This window comes from Bombus pascuorum, chromosome 13 (assembly GCF_905332965.1).
Source record: "Bombus pascuorum chromosome 13, iyBomPasc1.1, whole genome shotgun sequence".
NCBI classification, from domain to species: domain Eukaryota; kingdom Metazoa; phylum Arthropoda; class Insecta; order Hymenoptera; family Apidae; genus Bombus; species Bombus pascuorum.
This window is the reverse complement of record NC_083500.1, coordinates 11,880,395-11,897,309: the sequence shown is the minus strand read 5'-3', so window position 1 is coordinate 11,897,309 and position 16,915 is coordinate 11,880,395. Positions and strand designations below refer to the sequence as shown.

General features: G+C 42.7%; 3 protein-coding genes across 14 annotated transcripts; 1 reads left to right on the top strand and 2 right to left on the bottom strand.

The window, feature by feature from the left end:
- The first annotated feature begins 79 nt into the window (after nt 1–79).
- On the top strand, nt 80–15,844 carry LOC132913186 (ciliogenesis and planar polarity effector 2). Of its 10 annotated transcripts, none has more exons than XM_060971256.1 (6): nt 80–193; nt 534–637; nt 714–979; nt 1,054–1,190; nt 1,269–1,537; nt 2,187–2,233. In XM_060971256.1, the coding sequence occupies exons 2-5, from the start codon at nt 541–543 to the stop codon at nt 1,474–1,476; spliced, it is 708 nt and encodes a 235-aa protein (XP_060827239.1). In that variant the 5' UTR covers nt 80–193; nt 534–540; the 3' UTR covers nt 1,477–1,537; nt 2,187–2,233. The 10 variants fall into 10 exon arrangements, with proteins under 10 accessions (XP_060827239.1, XP_060827238.1, XP_060827237.1 ...); XM_060971255.1 differs by lacking the exon at nt 80–193 and adding an exon at nt 200–435 and having other exon boundaries at nt 507–637; XM_060971254.1 differs by lacking the exon at nt 80–193 and adding an exon at nt 201–435 and having other exon boundaries at nt 2,198–2,233.
- LOC132913179 (serine/threonine-protein kinase meng-po) lies at nt 5,241–9,588 on the bottom strand. Its single transcript, XM_060971242.1, has 2 exons — nt 9,230–9,588; nt 5,241–7,701 (listed from the first exon to the last, which is right to left on the bottom strand). The coding sequence occupies exon 2, from the start codon at nt 7,699–7,701 to the stop codon at nt 6,538–6,540; it is 1,164 nt and encodes a 387-aa protein (XP_060827225.1). The 5' UTR covers nt 9,230–9,588; the 3' UTR covers nt 5,241–6,537.
- LOC132913177 (uncharacterized protein DDB_G0271670) lies at nt 11,127–13,500 on the bottom strand. 3 transcript variants are annotated; one of them, XM_060971238.1, is made up of 5 exons: nt 12,855–13,500; nt 12,665–12,787; nt 11,886–12,464; nt 11,642–11,797; nt 11,127–11,557 (listed from the first exon to the last, which is right to left on the bottom strand). In XM_060971238.1, the coding sequence occupies exons 1-5, from the start codon at nt 13,045–13,047 to the stop codon at nt 11,316–11,318; spliced, it is 1,293 nt and encodes a 430-aa protein (XP_060827221.1). In that variant the 5' UTR covers nt 13,048–13,500; the 3' UTR covers nt 11,127–11,315. The 3 variants fall into 3 exon arrangements, with proteins under 3 accessions (XP_060827221.1, XP_060827219.1, XP_060827220.1); XM_060971236.1 differs by having other exon boundaries at nt 11,886–12,474; nt 12,582–12,787; nt 12,855–13,499; XM_060971237.1 differs by having other exon boundaries at nt 11,886–12,474; nt 12,672–12,787; nt 12,855–13,498.
- Nucleotides 15,845–16,915: the final 1,071 nt, after the last annotated feature.

Below are 16,915 nucleotides of genomic sequence, written 5' to 3'. Positions count from 1 at the left end.
TGGATTTTATTGGTCAATGTGGCATTTATTTGAACTAACGCCAACTTCACTGCTAATGGAATTATTTGTTCCCATTGCGGTGGTAGAGCGTGGTAATTCTTATTGGTTCTCCAAAGGCGGGATTTTATCGGATTTGTTGAGAAGTTACGTATGTACACGAGATTCGCAGAGTCCGCTGGTTGCATACAAATTTGTGAGTTATAGTTGTCACACTTGTAAAATGTACCATTTTTTGGAGTTGGTGAAACCAGGTGAAACGAATAGAGAAGAAGTGATATTTTTAAAAATTCTCACTAGTTATTGAGAATTAAAGTTAAAGGCATTTACAGCACGAAAGAAAGTGGATCTTCACCGTTCCATTTTTTTATTTATTTTCTTTTTTTCTTCCAATAATTTACGAGCAACGATCGACCTTTAAGATAGAATCATCGCACGGTAACCTCAATCTTATAGAGAACATAGCGTCTTTGCTATAGTTGCTTATGTTTATCGAAAATTTTTATCAGGCTTCCATATCGTCTGATTTTTAACAGCTATATAATGACGGCAATAAATGTGAATTGGTTGCATTCCGTGGAGGGAGAATCACTAATGCATCATTTCTATGTAAACACATCAAAGAAAAGAAGATTTTATGGTAAAAAGTGTTAGTCAAATGAATGTTTCTTCATTGTATACATTCGTTGGTTATTTTTCTTTGTAAAATCCCTTAGGTATTCTTGAAAGACCTCCCCTACCATCTTCAATCGAAGAAGTTACATATAAAATTTTTATGGTTGGGAGATCTGGAGTAGGGAAAACTGCCGTTGTAGCTCGTCTTGCTGGAGTGTTAGAATCCAGTAATTATACTGAAACTAATGGGATAAAAAAGACGAATGTATTTTGGCCGGTTAAGATATGGGACAAAGTTGTGTTGTTTAAATTACAGTTCTGGGATACTTCGGAAACAAGCATTAAAAAATATAATCACATATTACCCGTACGTACAGTATATAGATAGGATATATTGAAATGGGATATCGAAGAATGACATACATTGTTTTAAATTTTTAGGCTTGTAAAGACAAAGTAGATGCTATATGTTCCGTATTTTCTTTCGACGATGCGACAGGATTTAATGACGTTCCATATTTGATGAATACTATGGCAGCTATAAAAGAAAAACCAGCAAATATAGTGATAGGGACAAAGTAATTTATCATAATCGAGTTCTCTTTCCTTTGTTATCCGTTGGTAAGAATAGTTAATTGGATCTGGATATTTTGTAGATTTAAACCATGGTCGAGTTCTACGATAGAAGATACACGTATAAAAGAATTTGAAGACAAATGGAAAGTTAAAGTTATTAGAATTGATATTAATAAACCTTCTATGAGATCCGAAGTGTTTGATTGCTCTTATCAGTTGAATACTATATGTAACATTCTTTGGAATAGGGATAAAGAATTTATATCTAAACAAATGGGACAAAGCTAGCAAATTTTTTATTGGATTTCTATAATACTCCGAAACATTTTTTATACGAGATTTAATAAAGGTAAACGCTTAATCATTTTCTTTTGCATCGATTTTCTTTCTATTTAAATACAATGGCGATTATGTTTCGATTGGTTGTTTCAATCAGGGTGAGAAATATTCTCAACACGATGTATCTAGGAATTCTAGGCGAGTAAAAGTTGTCGGTACTGAAGGCTAAGTTCACGAGCGTTACGCTTGTTTGTTACAATTACTGGCGGCAAAGTTACCGATTTACCGATTCGATTGTTTCTTTTTCCATAAAACAGAAATTACGACACTTTAAAGATCATAAAGGTACATGTGCAGGTGTGTTGCATCGTATTTATGATTATACAACACAATCGAGAGATTAGCAACGTTATTAGATTTACGCTAATGTTTTATTATTTAGGTTATAGTATTTTAATGTGTAGTTTCTATATTTCCTTAAGTATTATTTGTCCCCAATGGTACTTGTAAATTCGCAGAAATCTCATAAATATTCATCCGTTTGTCAGTTACGTTATCGAACGATGATATTTTGATTGGTTTTTCATTACTCACTCATGCGCTGTAAAACATGGCGTGGTTTGCAAGCGCGCGTAAAACAAATCACTATCGCGAGAACGTGTATAGACAGAGCGATAAAATTTACGTTATATTTTTATTTGTAAATGTAAAATATAAAGTTTTGTTGTAGAGATGAGAAACAATAAAATTCTGCTAGTGGGGGGAGCAGTTCTCGCGTCGGAAGTTCTTTGGTACATCTACAGAAGAGTTTATAACGTGTGGAGTAATTACATAAACACGTGCAAAGTGCAGGAAGTACAGATACCTAAGTCGAAACATGACATTTCAGAGGTCATGTTTTTTACGAACGAATCTACGCTTTGTCGAACACACTTCACTACCAAGATAACCTGTCCTAAAAACAATTGTCCGGTTAAATATTTGAGGTAATTCGCGATCTGATCTATCATGCTTTTAAAAAATGGCTTTTAACAAATGATAAATAATGTTATAGACAGATAGAAAGCTATATGAATCATGCGAAACAAAGTTTGGACGTTTGTATGTACATGTTCACTTGCCATTCGTTGTCAAATGCAATTGTGAACGCTCATAAACGAGGTGTACGTGTTCGAGTAATAATGGATCGACAAATGGGCTTTAACGATGCCGCACAAACGGCGTTATTCTATAACAATGGTACGCGATAAATATCATCGAGACCTGTAGTTGGATTTAATCATTGGCTACCGGCGTTTGAATTAATTCTTTCTTTTTTTTTTTTCAAACGCCGAAATATTTTGCGTTTCAGGAATCGCGATTAGATTAATATATCAGGATGGTCTGATGCATCATAAGTTCATGATCGTGGACAACGATTTAGTAATCACTGGTAGCACAAACTGGACCATGTCTGCATTTTTTGGGAACTTTGACCACATTGTAGTGACTAATCAGCACTCGCTGGTGAAGCCATTCGTCGTTGAATTTGACAGGTTGTGGAAGACATTTTCAAGGACGAAAGAAAATTAGGAAAACTTGTTTCAGTCCTCGTCCGATGACGCTTTGTAATCTAGTGAGTATCCGTCTCATTTTTATCATTTTTCGCTCAGATACTCGAACAATTTTCGTCTCGCCGTATTATATTTGTCGAGTCCCTTCTTGCCGATACCTAACGAAAGACGCGTGTTATCGTCTCGAGAGTGCCCCTTTGACGTCAAAGAAATCGAAGAAGAGGTCGTAAAACTTGGAGGCATGTTAGCAGTTGGATGTATACCTACCTACATAACGTATGCGAAGATACATACTCTTGAGATAGAACGTGTATGGTACCGGTCAACACGTGAATAACGCGATGCAAATTAGTACGGTGCTCCGAGCAGCGGTCAACGCTGATATGTCGTGCCTTGACGCGACGTGACGCGCGGTAACTTGCTGCTCTCATCGGCCGATAAAAGTGGAACATTGTCCGTATATATAAATAGGTTAGCCTATATGAAAATAGACGTCGGGCTGTTGGACCGGAGGATCGATGACGAGATACTCGGCGACGTGCCGTCCGTTGCCTCGACTTTCTTTCCCTTCCACTCTGCTTTGAAATTCACGGTCTCGGCGTGCTTTCGTTACGCCTCTACGATATATCGTTTCATTTTCTCTTCCTTCTTTCACATTTATTTTCGTTATTCTATACTCGTCTACGAATTGTTACAGCCTCTGATCATCGAGTTCAGACCACATGTAGAAATTTCACTTGTCCAGCTGTAAGAAGTCATAGATATCCGTAGATGATCGTACATTAATTAATTAATTTGACTTATTACTGTACCACGTCGAAGAATATCCAGGTATTTCCACGGCCAGACAATTCTCCCGATTCGAATACCATTGAAAATGTTTGGAGCCTGATCAAATCGGCTATACGGTCATCTTTAAAAACAGCTGATTCGGAAACGAAAATTCGCTATGTTTATAAAAGTAGCGAGGACATAAAGGCAGCGCATGACGAGAAGACAGAAAGAAAAGAAATCACGCTACTCGCGTGCGTCTCTAGGTAAAAAGGCGAGAAGTACTGAAAATTTGGTAATGGTTCTAATAGAATGATTAGCGTGGTATTTGTATATGGTAGACTCGTATCGAATTGTATCGAGCGACGATGAGAGATACAATTGAATCGAACATAGATTCAAACATACTGCTGCCTAATCGCGTTTTTGCTATCTCGTGTTAATTTTGGACGTACGTAGGTAAACATGTTCCTACACGAGATAAATACATTCGCACGTTGTAAGAGAAGCGTGTAACTTGGGAAAGCAAACGATTCAGAATAAACGTGCGACGCGCGGAAATAGCAACGCGTAGGCCCAAAATATCCATTGTATCCAGATACGATAAAAGCCGAATGCACGTTGGCGCAGTTTGACGTTTGCTAATCTGCTTTTTCCTGGACTGCGTCTACGTCAATAGTTAAGAACGGATCGTTATTCAAGGAAATGTATGGTTCTCTAAGTTGAACGTTGCTTGTTCTTGCTTGCGCGAACAATTTCCGAAATATCACAGCCAACGATTCCGCGAATCGTTCGCTTCTCTCTCGAATCGCGTAATAAATTTTCCGATTCCACTTTAGTTTCTGCCGTGGATAAGTTTGAAGAAATCCACGCACGTTACACGCACATCTTTCTCTCGAAATCTTCGGACTGTGTCTCGCAAAAGAATGTTTTTTGTTTACGGCGATATTTTTTATTTTTTTTTTTTCTCCACACGCTTACCCGAAAATCGTCGGTTTTACGTGTTTACTCGTCGAAACGACCAAGTTATACATATAGAAAATAAGTACAATGACAAATGGAAAAAAAATAGGTATCACGTAGGTCAAGGGTGTGTCAAATCGGACAAGTGGCACGTTCGGCCGCGACAGTCACGGATACGGGAAAAGGAAAAGGTCAAAAGTCAAGTATTCCTCGATGGTCCTCTTAGTTGCTCTCTTTTCTATTTGAGACGCGGCAATTGAAGGGCAACGAGAAAGAAAAATGTTTCGCGTGCGGGTAGCAGCTGCGTTCGTTAGAACTTTGCGGAATATGCGACAATCATTTTTTCTTCGTTTGAATAAGTTTTTCTTCTTTCTTTTTGTTTCGCTACAGCCACAGAGCTCCGATAAAATTGCGAGAAATGCTGTTCGCCGAATGTAGCTGGAGAAAGAGACTAGAGCGACTCGAGGGAACACTGTCTTACGTAGATTGTTTCATAGATAATTGCGATTATTTATGTTTAATGTATTTATTTCGATATCGTTTATATAGAAAACATTGCTTCGCGTTAACGGAGGTCTAACGCGTTGTTGCTGCATACTTCTTCCCTTTTTTAACTGTTTCTCGTTCGTAACGTTTCTACAAGTTTGCTAATTACATACAAATTTCGCGTCACGCGGGGGAAGAACCTTTGTTACGTATGTGTAGCTAGCTGTTTTGTGGTAATGTAGCTCTACCAAATTGTGTACCATCGATCGTTTCTATATAATCGCTCCTTCTACCGATAAATTGCTAGAAGAATATATGCGCGCTATGTGTATACATACGCTATATCGCTTAACGACACTAAATACCGTTTAATCTCTGTTCGAGTTCTTCCAAATTCGCTCCATCTTCGTCTCGAGCGTTTACAACGTTCTTCGTCCGTTTCTTTCTCGCATCTTCGTACGTTTACACGATGGAACGAATTGTTCGATTTCACGCAAGGCCTCGTACAGTGACCCCTACCGGTTACCGTTCGTTAAACTATAGTATAATTATCATAATGTAATAAATTACTAGGAAATCCGCAGTCATTATTGTCTCTATAGTCGACACCGAAAACACCGATCGCAGTTACGCTCGCATTCGCCGCAGTCTTAACGAGTTTGTTTTATCACATACGTTTCGTATTCATTACTGGAAAGGAAGAGAATCGCCCGTAATTTCGCGTTCATCGCACTCGGCTATTTCCTACAGTTTTTAGGCAATTCTCGTCGTCGAAGGTTCGTTCACGGGAGAGGAAGTGTACGAAAAGATGCCGGTACGTGATAATATATACATGTTTGTGTATATACGCACATACATTTGTCGATAATTGGTCCGCTCGTAGAGAAGATTGATGTAGCGAGGAATATAGCGAGGAAAGGAAGAAAAGAAGAAGGAAAATGAGAAGAACGGCGTTACTATGAATGAGTCGAATGGATGAGCAGGATGAGCAGGAAACAAAGGAAGAGATGTGTAACGAGTGGAGGAAGATGATAGAAGGATTATCACACTTTTTTCGCGTCCATGTCGGTCGTCGGTGGAGATTGGACGCGACGCCACTGTGCGGAAGCGACGATGCACCGTTCTAATGAAAGATCGATGGCGAGTTCGTCGCCGCTCTTTCGAACGTTGCTTTGGCACATTGTAGGGACGACGAAGTGGTGTCTTCGTCGCGGGCAGCATCGAAGCCACCGAAACTGTACTTTCGTTCCTGACGATCGCTTCTAAGGCAAGGTTCGCTAGAAGCTTTCACCATCCCTCACATGGTTTCTGTCCCGAGGCTACCGACGAAAGCCGGCTCCGCGATGTTCGAATCGCACTGCATCACCCATTCCCAGATCCTCTTGGTGACGACTTTCTGATCGATCGTCGTCTCGAGGCCGTAACTATTGAGAAGCTTCCTCAGCTTGTTCTTGTTCTCGTCGACGTTCCGTTGGTCGTCTAGCACGGTGTCGAGGTAAAGCAGACTGTCGCCCCTCCTCGGTATTCCTTCGCTAGCGTCTACCAACGTAGACGTGGCGCTGTGACTGATTTTGTTCACGCACCAGGAATCCTTCAGATACTTGTTGATCTCGGTTACGTGCGGCCTCTTCTCGGGTTTGTGCTCGAACGTCCGCCTAAAGTATCGCAGTAGTCTGGGCGTGAATCGTCTGAACGTTGGCGGAACTTTGGTGGTTCTTCTCTTCAGCCACCTTTGAAAGGCCGAATATTCCGGATCCTGAATCAGATCGGCAGTCTGCCACGGTGGATTTCCAGTCAGGCAGACGAACAGCACGATGCCGAATTGCCAGCAATCGGCGCTCCTCTTGCACGCGTACCTCTCGTTCTTCACTATTTCGTAGATTTCGGGTGGTTGGAACGGTAGCCAAGTGCATCTGATCTTGTTAACGAGAGTTCCTTCGCGCCTCGTGCACCCGAAATCGCACAGTTTGATCTTGGACATGTCGAGCGCGAACACCAGTACATTTTCCAGTTTGATGTCTCGGTGTGCCAGCTGCTTCGAGTGAATGAAATCGAGAGCGGAACAGAGCTGGCTGGCGATCCTTTTGCACGCTTCCTCGCTCAACCCTCCGGCTCTCACGTTGCCCGCGAGGTCACCGTAAGGTGCGTATTCCTGCGCGAAAACGAAACACTTCTCCGCTTTGAACGCGACCGCGTACGAGCACAATATATTCGGATGCGGGCTCAAATGGTACGAGTAGTGAAACTCGCGGAAAAAGTCCTTCTCCGTAGTTAGTTCTTGGTGGACGGCTTTCAGCACGACTCTCGTTCGCGTCGCTCGATGAGTCGCTAGTAAAACTTTGGCGAAACTACCCTCGCCGAGCGTCTTCTCCACTTCATACTCCTTCGACAGATCCAACTCCTCCAAAGGAATCTCCTGCACTCTGTGTATTCCGGACTCCTTTTTCTCGTGAAGTTTCATCTGAAATCAGGCCGATAGACCGGTCGTATTAAAATTCTAAGAAAACTTGCATCTCGTACGCATTAAAATCGATCGGCCTGCCACAAGTTCTTTCACTCGCGCTAATCCTCCCTAATCCTCCCTAATCCTCCCTAATCCTCCTAATTCCAACGTTCGTTGACGAGTCTTAACATTTCGTTCGCGTCATCGATGATGCACACAATTGCAAACGATCGTGGTGTCGTTGATACGACCGATCGAGCGTGAAACGCGTTTAGCACTTAGTCGGCTTTCCGTCACAGAGGGCATCGCACTCTCGCTGCTGCGATTCCAGAATCGCCCTTGCCCTTGCTCGTCCAAACGCTAGCCAAGACAATCGAGTTGCACGAATTTTACGTTTCTTCTTCTATATATCTAAACGATCGACGGGACAATTTTCTATCGATTACTTTTTTTTGTCTTGCGCGATCTTATACGTGTCACACGCTTTGTACGAAAATAAACGAGCGAGAAGTAGTCGGGTAGGTTTTCCTAAAGTTCAAGAACGATGCATTTCTTGGTTGTAAAGTCGTTCGTTGCGAGAAATAGGAGGAAAAATCGTCCTGATGGTTCGTGTAGGCGAAGGACGAAATATGGGCTGGAGAGGCGAGGGGAGAACGCCGGAGGTTGGCCGGGTGAACCCAGGACCTTTTGAGCTGCCTAGATCAATAGCAAGGATTTCGCTGCAGCAACGCGCGTCAAACCGTTTCGTTATAGTTGGTATTGTGTGGATTTCTATTTAAGGTGAAATACGAGATAGAAGAAAAGAGAAACGTCGCGATTCGGGAAATCGTATCGACGTAGAAAAATTGATTAGTCGATTCAGCCTCGTCTTTGTGACCGATGGCGAGTCACTTTTTAAGACGCTGATTCATTTGCAGAGTAACGATTGACGTTTACAATTCTTTGGTTACGCGATTGGATTTTATCGCCGGTCGTAACGTCGTTACTGTCGTTTCTTCTCGAAATAATTCTTCTCCCGATTTCATCCCGTGCGCACACGTGTCTCGTATCTTTACGCAAATCGCGCTTTGTAGATTCGTAGAAGTCATAGGCGATTATTTTTTCTTACAACTACCGCCGGTTCTTACCGGTTTGTTCTGACAAACTTGTGGACACGAGTTATATTTAGCGTTTCTGTTTACCGGGGCTATTTTAACGCATGCGAGAGATTAGCGAAGTAATATTTTGGCCTGTGTCTTTACGGTTAACGAACACTTTGAGAGAAAGGCCGATTAAAATGCTGAGAAGGAGAGGGAAAGAACGAAAGCAAGAGAGAGGGAAAGATATATTTGTATCCGCCGGTTAAGCCACATCTTTCTCTATTATACTCCAATTTTTATCTCCTTCACGTTATCCTTAACGTTAATCGCATTGCGCCGCGTTCCTGTCAACATCGATGCCCGTTAAAATCGATAACTACGCGTACGATTCGATTTACAAGGGTTGAACGTCTGATAGATTGCGATGCGTTTAATTTCATCGCGTCACCGCCTTCCAAGCAACTTACCACGTTGGTAGTAATCCTTTAGGCGATGAAAAAGGCGTGTCCGCGGAATGACGAATTAATTTAACGTAATCGTCCAAATCACTGAGAAGCTTTACACCTCGCAACTTGTCACAAACGATTGTGCGTGCCCCTTCAGTTACATTTTCACTGTGCGTCACGATACGCAATTACGATAAATACCAACGATGCACAAGAAGCAAGCGTCTCGGAAATCCTCGCGGCAGCTTCCACGTTTCGGCGATCTTTCACAGAAATTGAAAAAACTGTCAACGATGGTGATAAGAAAACCGCTACGTCCTTCGATGTCACATTTTCAGCTATGCGCGTATGTCGCGTCTGGAGCCGTCGCGACGCCCTGCGTCGCTTTTATAGACCCGGCCGTCACGCGCAGACGTAGATCGAGTAGGGGTACGAAACATGGACGATTAAACGATGCGTGTTTCTACTTTGCAAAAAAAACTGTCATTTTCTCCAATTGCTTTCTAAACAAGGTCGATTATCCTTGATGCAATTACAATTTATTTGTCAGATGTTAATTTTCCCGCGTTTTTTTTTTTCAGTTATTTTCGACCAAATCGTATTTTCTATCCGTAGAAGACGTAACAAGCTTCTGGAAAATATCAGAGGATCGTTATCGTTACGCGTGACTTTTCCTTTCGATCGTATGCCACACAGTTTTGGCTAATTTGCACTATTTTTTTTCTTTTCTTTTTTTATTTTTAATCACCAGACGCGTCGATGTCTTAAATTTAAGAAACATACGAAAGAATCGATCTCTTGTTTCAATTGCGCGCTACAGTTTCAACCGACTTGCTAGCGATCCTCGAGTTTCTTAAACGTTGCCTACAAACGAAAATGCAAAGGAATCGATTTCTTGTTTCCGTCGTACGTAAACATTTTCCTTGAACGCTAAAAATGGATCGAAGCTAAAGCTTAAAACGTAAAGAATCGATGGATCGGAGCACGATTAAATGCAGAATTTGCATCGCGAGCGAAATGCGTTTTGTTTCCCTTGGTGTCTAAAAGTTGATCGACAGTATCAAAACGTTACTGTGTCTATTCGATGCTTTCTCGATGTATCAGGGTATGCGTGTTTTTCCGCTATCGAGCCAACGGAAATGCCGTTCAGATCATAAATTTCGATCTTGAGACGAGAGATTTATAAGTTAACGATTTTCCGCCGGCAGATACATCTCGAGTGGTTCCGCTCTTTCGTCTTAGCACGTGCAAAAGTAGCGATCTCAGGTTCGTTGTTCTCCGTTGCATCGGTACAACGGTACGTGTATGCTTAACGCGAACGATGTTCGAGCATCGTGTGCTCGTGTGATTTTGTGATCGTGAAACACGCGTACGCACGATGGCCGAATATAATAGTACTACCGATGGCCAAATAATACGCATACTCCTGAGGTGGAATTTAATTTAAACCAGAAAGTATTTTTAACATGTATGTCAAGTATACGATGTCCATAGGGATGGATCGTACATACCAGTGCAACGACGGCAATATCGAAGATATAAATAGAGAAAACCGTTACGATAGAAATAGGTAATACGACGTATCGCGTAACTATTTCGTTTCGACTCATTAGACCCGTAACACCTCTATCGTCGGGGCATTCTCGCCTCGTTGAAGGATGCCTGCGTTTCGACGAAGATTTCTTTTTTCTTACGATCGTAATAATCGAGCAGCTCCTAACCACGCTGTTGTCCATCGTCCGTGCAAATTTACATCGTTACGAATACGATTTGCTTCGCCTTTTAAATTCTGAAACGAGATTAGCGACACGATGCAACCGATACTATGAAAAATATATCGTAGCAAGGTATTTGCCGTCGATCGTTCCTACAAAAGCAACTGTTCTATCGTTTGGTTAACGAATAAAAAAATTGGACATTTTCGGGAATACGTAGCAAATTCTTTATTTATATACCTCACATTCGTACAAACATTCACATACACATAATTTTGCGTTGACTCGATAAATTGGATTTAAAGGTAAACGTTCAACGTTATAAGAAAATCGATCAAAATTAATCTCATCTGTAACAACTCAGTTCGACAAATCGTTAATCCGTAGTGTGTTCATTTTGCCTTCGACCGGAACAAGAGTCCACGTGCAGGAGAAGAAGAAGAAGAGGAGGAAGAGGAAGAGGAGGAAGAAGAACAAGAACAAGAAAACAGAGTGTACTCCGAGTAGTCGGCAGAGGAATAGCAACCATCGGAACAATAGGAACAGCAACTATCGGAACAATAGGAACTACAGTAAGACGATTCGTCAGAGAAATCGGAATAACTGTCGTCGTTCTCGGAGCACGAACTGTCTTCTGTAAGAAAAAAAACGCGTAAAGTAGGTAAACATATAAATATATACGTTGTGCTCGTAAGGACTTCGAAAAGCAACAGAATACCTGGTAAATAACCCATTTTCTTAATTATACGTGTGACGTGATGAATATACGTTTCCATGGCCCGATCTGCTTTTCTTTCGATCCGTCGTATCTTCCCTTTGTAACGTCTTCGGCGTTGTTTCAGTAAATGCTTCTCCTTTCCGATCTGCTTCGTCTCTATCGTGCAAACGATCGATTACTCACAAACGACCTAACGAAAGAGTTGCACGATCGGATGTGAAAACAAGCACGATGAATGCTTTACCTGTCGTTGTCATCTTTTTATCGTGTTTCTTGCATCTTGACGCTGTCTTCATCGATATGTCCGATGTTTTGTTGCTTTCAGGCTTCTTCTTCTTCCTTACTTCCTCCGTCTTTTTATGCTTGCATCTTACCTTTTTCCCCTTACTCCCGTTCTTCTTAGCAACGGTGCTATCGTTGTTGTTGTTTAAATCCTTTGTCACGAAAGCCAATTGTTGTTCGTTGCAGTCGTTCGTCGAATCGTTACGCCTCGCGGAAGAATCGGACGCCGGAATATCGTGCTCCGTAGTAGCAGTAGCTTCCTTGCCGGTCAGATTGTCCTGTTCGGAAGCTTTGCCGCGTCTCGGCGTACTTGTTCTAAACGGCGACTTTAAATCCATGGTCTTCGACGTATTCACGGATTTCGCGTCTTTTGCCGTATTTTCCATTTGATCGTTCGTCGGATCTGTATTCTCCGTTTCGCGCTCTTGTTTCGTTCCAGTTGGATCGTCGACGATTCTCTCCTTTTCCTCGTTTCTACACTTTCCGCTTCTTTTATCGGACATCGTTGCTCTCGATTTCTCGACGGTCACGTTTGGGACATCTTCCAATTGCTGCGAATAAGTTTTCGATTCTTTAGTATTGCCTATATCGTCCTTGCATAGGTTTGTCGCAAGTAGAAGGCAAGTCGGAGACGCGAATAAAAGAAAACCTTGCTAACCTTCTGCTCTTTGCTCGTCGATACTTCCGCCTGGCCGCTCTTCTTCGCGATTTCTTTTTTACGCTCGTTTAGTTCTCCACCACCGCCTACCGGCTGACCATCCAATCTCTTCTTGGGCGATTTTTCTTCGTTCGTTCGACTCGCTTCGCTGTTACGAGGCGATCTTCCGGACGGTGTCGCTCGTCTTTTCCCCGGGGTCGTATTATCTGTCGTTAAAATCGGGAATCAAAAGGCGCCTTTCGTCCAACTACGAACGAGATATTTTCCGCTTACCTACGGGGGTGAGTTTCGGTTCGAGCGTCAGCCGTTTGTTAAACTCGTTTAAGATGTTTTGCGTAAAGTTTTGTTGCACGAAATCGTCGATCTGTTTCCACGGATCCGTTTGCAGAATTTGATCGACGTCGAGAATACCGTCGACCGCGGGGAACGAAAGCGAAGCTCTTCCAAGAATCTTCCTGCGACTCATCTAGGAGGGAAGACGAAAAGGGCCGTTCCGCTGGAATCGCGAAGAATTCGCGTAGAATTGGACCGCAAGCTGAGATTAGTGGAATCGAAGTTGTTCTTAAACGAAGTCAACCGCCGAGGTATCCGTTTCGCGGTGTAGAGACGAAAGGAAACAAATACAAGATAGATTTTGCTCGTTTGCTTACTCGTAACGCCCGTTCTACGTCAAACCGTGTATTTTCGGTTTTCTCTGTTTCGAGATGAAAACGAACCGATGCAAGCCGCCGGAGGCAGCGTGCGCGAACGCGAATCCACGTCGAACAACGACTAATTTAAGAATCGTGAAAACCGAGTCGCGTGCTGTTAGTTCCAACGAAAATTCGATCGTTACTGATTCGAGCGTCGATCGTCTAGCACACCGATTACCACGAAAGGACGTTACTTGCGCCCCGATTTGTTTGTCGTATTATAACGACTATTGTGAGACGTTAATACGACTGTACGATTCAAATCGATGGATCGGTTGCCCGTTCGAAGCGTACAACGAGTTATCTCGTTAAGAGTCAACATCGCGTCAACGCGCGATTTCATTTACAATGCCGTTTTTCCACTTAACATTTATATCGTCGAAGGCTGCTTTTTATTTTGCACGTTATGGTTACGGAAGCCAACCGATAAATCGTTACGCATTACCTCTGGTTGTTTTTTAGATTTTCCGAAATTTCAAGGAATCGAAGCACTTACGTCATTAGAGAGAACCATCTGCTTTTAAATCATGGTATTTTTCTTCTTTCGCTTTATGTAAGTGTTTAAATACTTTGGCCAGCGTCGTTGTAATCGTGTTGGTCGAGAGACAAGTAGGTGTTTCGGGCGTCGGATACATAGGAGACGCGTACAGGGTAGAGGAGTTTATTTTTAGCGATATCTGAAAAGCGCGAGAGACGTCGATCAAATTTTCCAATTTCCTCGTCGGCGGAAGCGCGTAAATGCCGACACGATCGTCGTCGTTGGACAGCGGCTGAAAGGAAAGTTGGATACGACGGCGAGAAATGTCAAGGTACATGGACGAGGTGACGTCACTTCTTCCCTGTAAGTTGTCCGAGTTTACGCCAACGGGGGACTAAATCTCGCTTATAATAGCGGGTAATCGCTTGGAAGAGGGATAAAATGACGTCACTTTTCCAATGACCATACGTTACGCCTATGACACTTTGCGATATGCCGTGATATCGTCGTTCTGTCCTCCGTGAACGTCGTTGTACCTTAAAAGGTGGAAAGAGACGCTTCACGAAACGAGCACGGCGTAGGAGTGGACTCGATTATTATTCGTCTGCGCGCAGGAACCGAGAAGGAGAAAAGAAGGGGACTTGAAATATGAAGAAGAACTCGTTCCACGTTGTTACAAAATTTCGAAGAATATCGCCAACTTGTGTTTCTTGATTTACTTGCCCGGTTCTAGATAAACAGACGTAATCGCCAACCCCGCCGCTGCTCGCCGATCATTTATTTCCATTTGTTGAAATAATATTTACGTACAAATTCATAAAATATTTCCTACACTTCGACCCGTACGTGCGAATCGACGCAAATATTACGCATTCGAAACTTATTAGTTCAATAGCTTATTTACGTAGCCGATATATATCGATATCGAAGGAGCGGCGAAAGTTTTATATAGAATCCAGATTGCAACAACATAAATCGCTATTACGTACGATCGCAATTCTCTGCGCTCGCTTTTTCTCTTCTCATCGTTTCGATTTTACACACCGACCTCGTCCCAACGCGGATCTGCGTTTTGTCGAGCGATCGACGCGTCTCACGGATATCGAGGCGCGCAAGGAAACAGGTAAATAGGTTCTCAGGATATCGAGAGAGAGAGAGAGAGAGACGATCGAGAGAGAGAAAAAAAACAATTCGACGAAGACATTGCCCCGGGCGCGACTGTCGCGGCCGCTTGGCTCGTCGTAATAAAACGTCGATTCATGTTGTGGGACCAGTGTCGCCACGTATATCCTACGTATATGTATAAAAGTGCCGTGATCGGTGTGTGTCGGATCTGGAAACAGTTGAACGCGGTTGTTCGAGCGAACATGATCGAGGTAAGACATCCACACGATCCAGAGCACCGAACATTTTCAACTTTTCCATCAATATCGTAATCGGTCTTCGTTGTCACGTTCGTACATTTCAAAGTTTCCTTTCGCGATTACTCCTTCTCGGTCGTTTATTTTTTCACCTCGCTACTTTTCTCCGCGTAACGCGTGCCAGTCTTTGACGAGCGAAATTCGAAAATACTACTCTCGATGATCGTACCTTTACGCGCATATCGCACGATTTACTTAGCCCTCGTTCCGATTAGTCGAGCCAAGTTTGGATTTAAAGCGTGAAACTTGAAATATCTCGATCTACGCGAGCCTGTTATTTTCGACGTGAAATATCCTTTTACGTTTCTACGTTCGTTCCCATTGCTTTCCGGGTGTTGCTTTCTTCGAGTCATTTGAACGCAATCAACTTGTCCCATCCGAACGTGCCTTTGTTATTCAAATTTATAGCCGCGACACGCGAACGTTGATTTCCATGGTCGACGCGCGTTTGCGCGCTTTCGTCGCGCGTTTTGTGATCAATGCGAAAGAGGAACTCGGCATTTTCCAATCGTTACAGATTATTGCGTTGTTTATCGGAGTGGTTGGAAGTTTGGCGGCTCCCAGCCTGCCAATGCCCGAAGCGTCTGGAACGCCTGGAATTTTTTACGCCCCTCGAAGCATCACGGAGGACACGGAAATGGTCTCCTCCTTGCCATTGCCAGGCTCTGAAAATCTGGACGAAAAAGCGATACCCTTGTCGAAACTGGTCGATCGCCCTTTTTCATCGGCCGGACAGAACTTGGTGGAAAAGACTCAAATACCTTCCGAACTCCCTGGGACGAAAAATCTCGCCGAAAAACGGATTCCCGAACCGGTCTTGAGAAAGTTATATCAACGGTATCAAGACGATTAGCGAACGTTTTTGGACGACGTAATTTCACGGAGATTGCAGAGGAGTTTGTCGAATTGTGAAAAGGAATTTTTGGAGTCAAGTATCGATTAAAGTAGCGCCGTACACTTTGAAATATCGTCTTTTTAATGTCACCGAATAGACGATGCTGATTTCCTGCACCGCATTCCTTCGCATTCCCCTTGGCCCTCTCCGTGCACTTTTATCTTCGGTATTCTTCGTCGAAAAACTTAATATATTTATCTTCTCTTCTCGAGTTAAAGCTTCTTTTTTAAGTTTTTTATTAAGTGTTATTAATTGGTAGAATATAGTTAAATATACGAAATAGTTGTCGGTTTTCTCGCCGTAATATGACTTTCGTCTGATCTTAGACGGATGAAAGCGAAATCTACCTTATCCGAGAAAGCATGGCTACATCCTATAATACCGACTTTGAAAAATCACGAGTTTCTCACGTCCTCTGTGATTTACTCTAGCGAGCTATAAATCGACGGCAAATAATCTCTGAAATCACGTAACAATGAAATTAATCGTTGCACGATTTACGTTGCGTCGACGTTTCATCTTTGGCCGCGTATTACATTGTATTTTGCAGTGGCCATTACGTCGAATAGAACATCATTCTTTGCGTATTTGCTGATCGTAGACTTTCTCTTTTTCGAAAAATGATTTCTTCGGTGCTTTTGCTATTTCTCTGCCGTGTCTTACACACGCGAACCGACCGTCGAGTCGACGAGTTTCATCAAAAGTAGTTCGACGTTTACCTTCTCATCGGTAGGTGACGCTATCGGTTACGTTCGAGAATCGCGTATCGAAAAATCGATCGGAACTAAATCTTTCGCGGTACGTAGCGATTTTTATACTGCGGTGAAAAATTAAGCGCGAAAAGGACC

Excerpts from the sequence above, each read along its gene's own strand:
- LOC132913186 (XM_060971256.1), top strand. The coding sequence starts at position 541 with ATGACGGCAATAAATGTGAATTGGTTGCATTCCGTGGAGGGAGAATCA. Across the intron at positions 638-713 it reads AAAGAAAAGAAGATTTTATG|GTATTCTTGAAAGACCTCCC; the intron begins GTAAAAAGTGTT and ends AAAATCCCTTAG. Across the intron at positions 980-1,053 it reads AATATAATCACATATTACCC|GCTTGTAAAGACAAAGTAGA; the intron begins GTACGTACAGTA and ends TTAAATTTTTAG.
- LOC132913177 (XM_060971236.1), bottom strand. The coding sequence starts at position 13,047 with ATGAGTCGCAGGAAGATTCTTGGAAGAGCTTCGCTTTCGTTCCCCGCG. Across the intron at positions 12,788-12,854 it reads ACCGAAACTCACCCCCGTAG|ATAATACGACCCCGGGGAAA; the intron begins GTAAGCGGAAAA and ends TTTTAACGACAG. Across the intron at positions 11,798-11,885 it reads TAAAAAGATGACAACGACAG|AGACGAAGCAGATCGGAAAG; the intron begins GTAAAGCATTCA and ends TTTGCACGATAG.
- LOC132913179 (XM_060971242.1), bottom strand. The coding sequence starts at position 7,701 with ATGAAACTTCACGAGAAAAAGGAGTCCGGAATACACAGAGTGCAGGAG.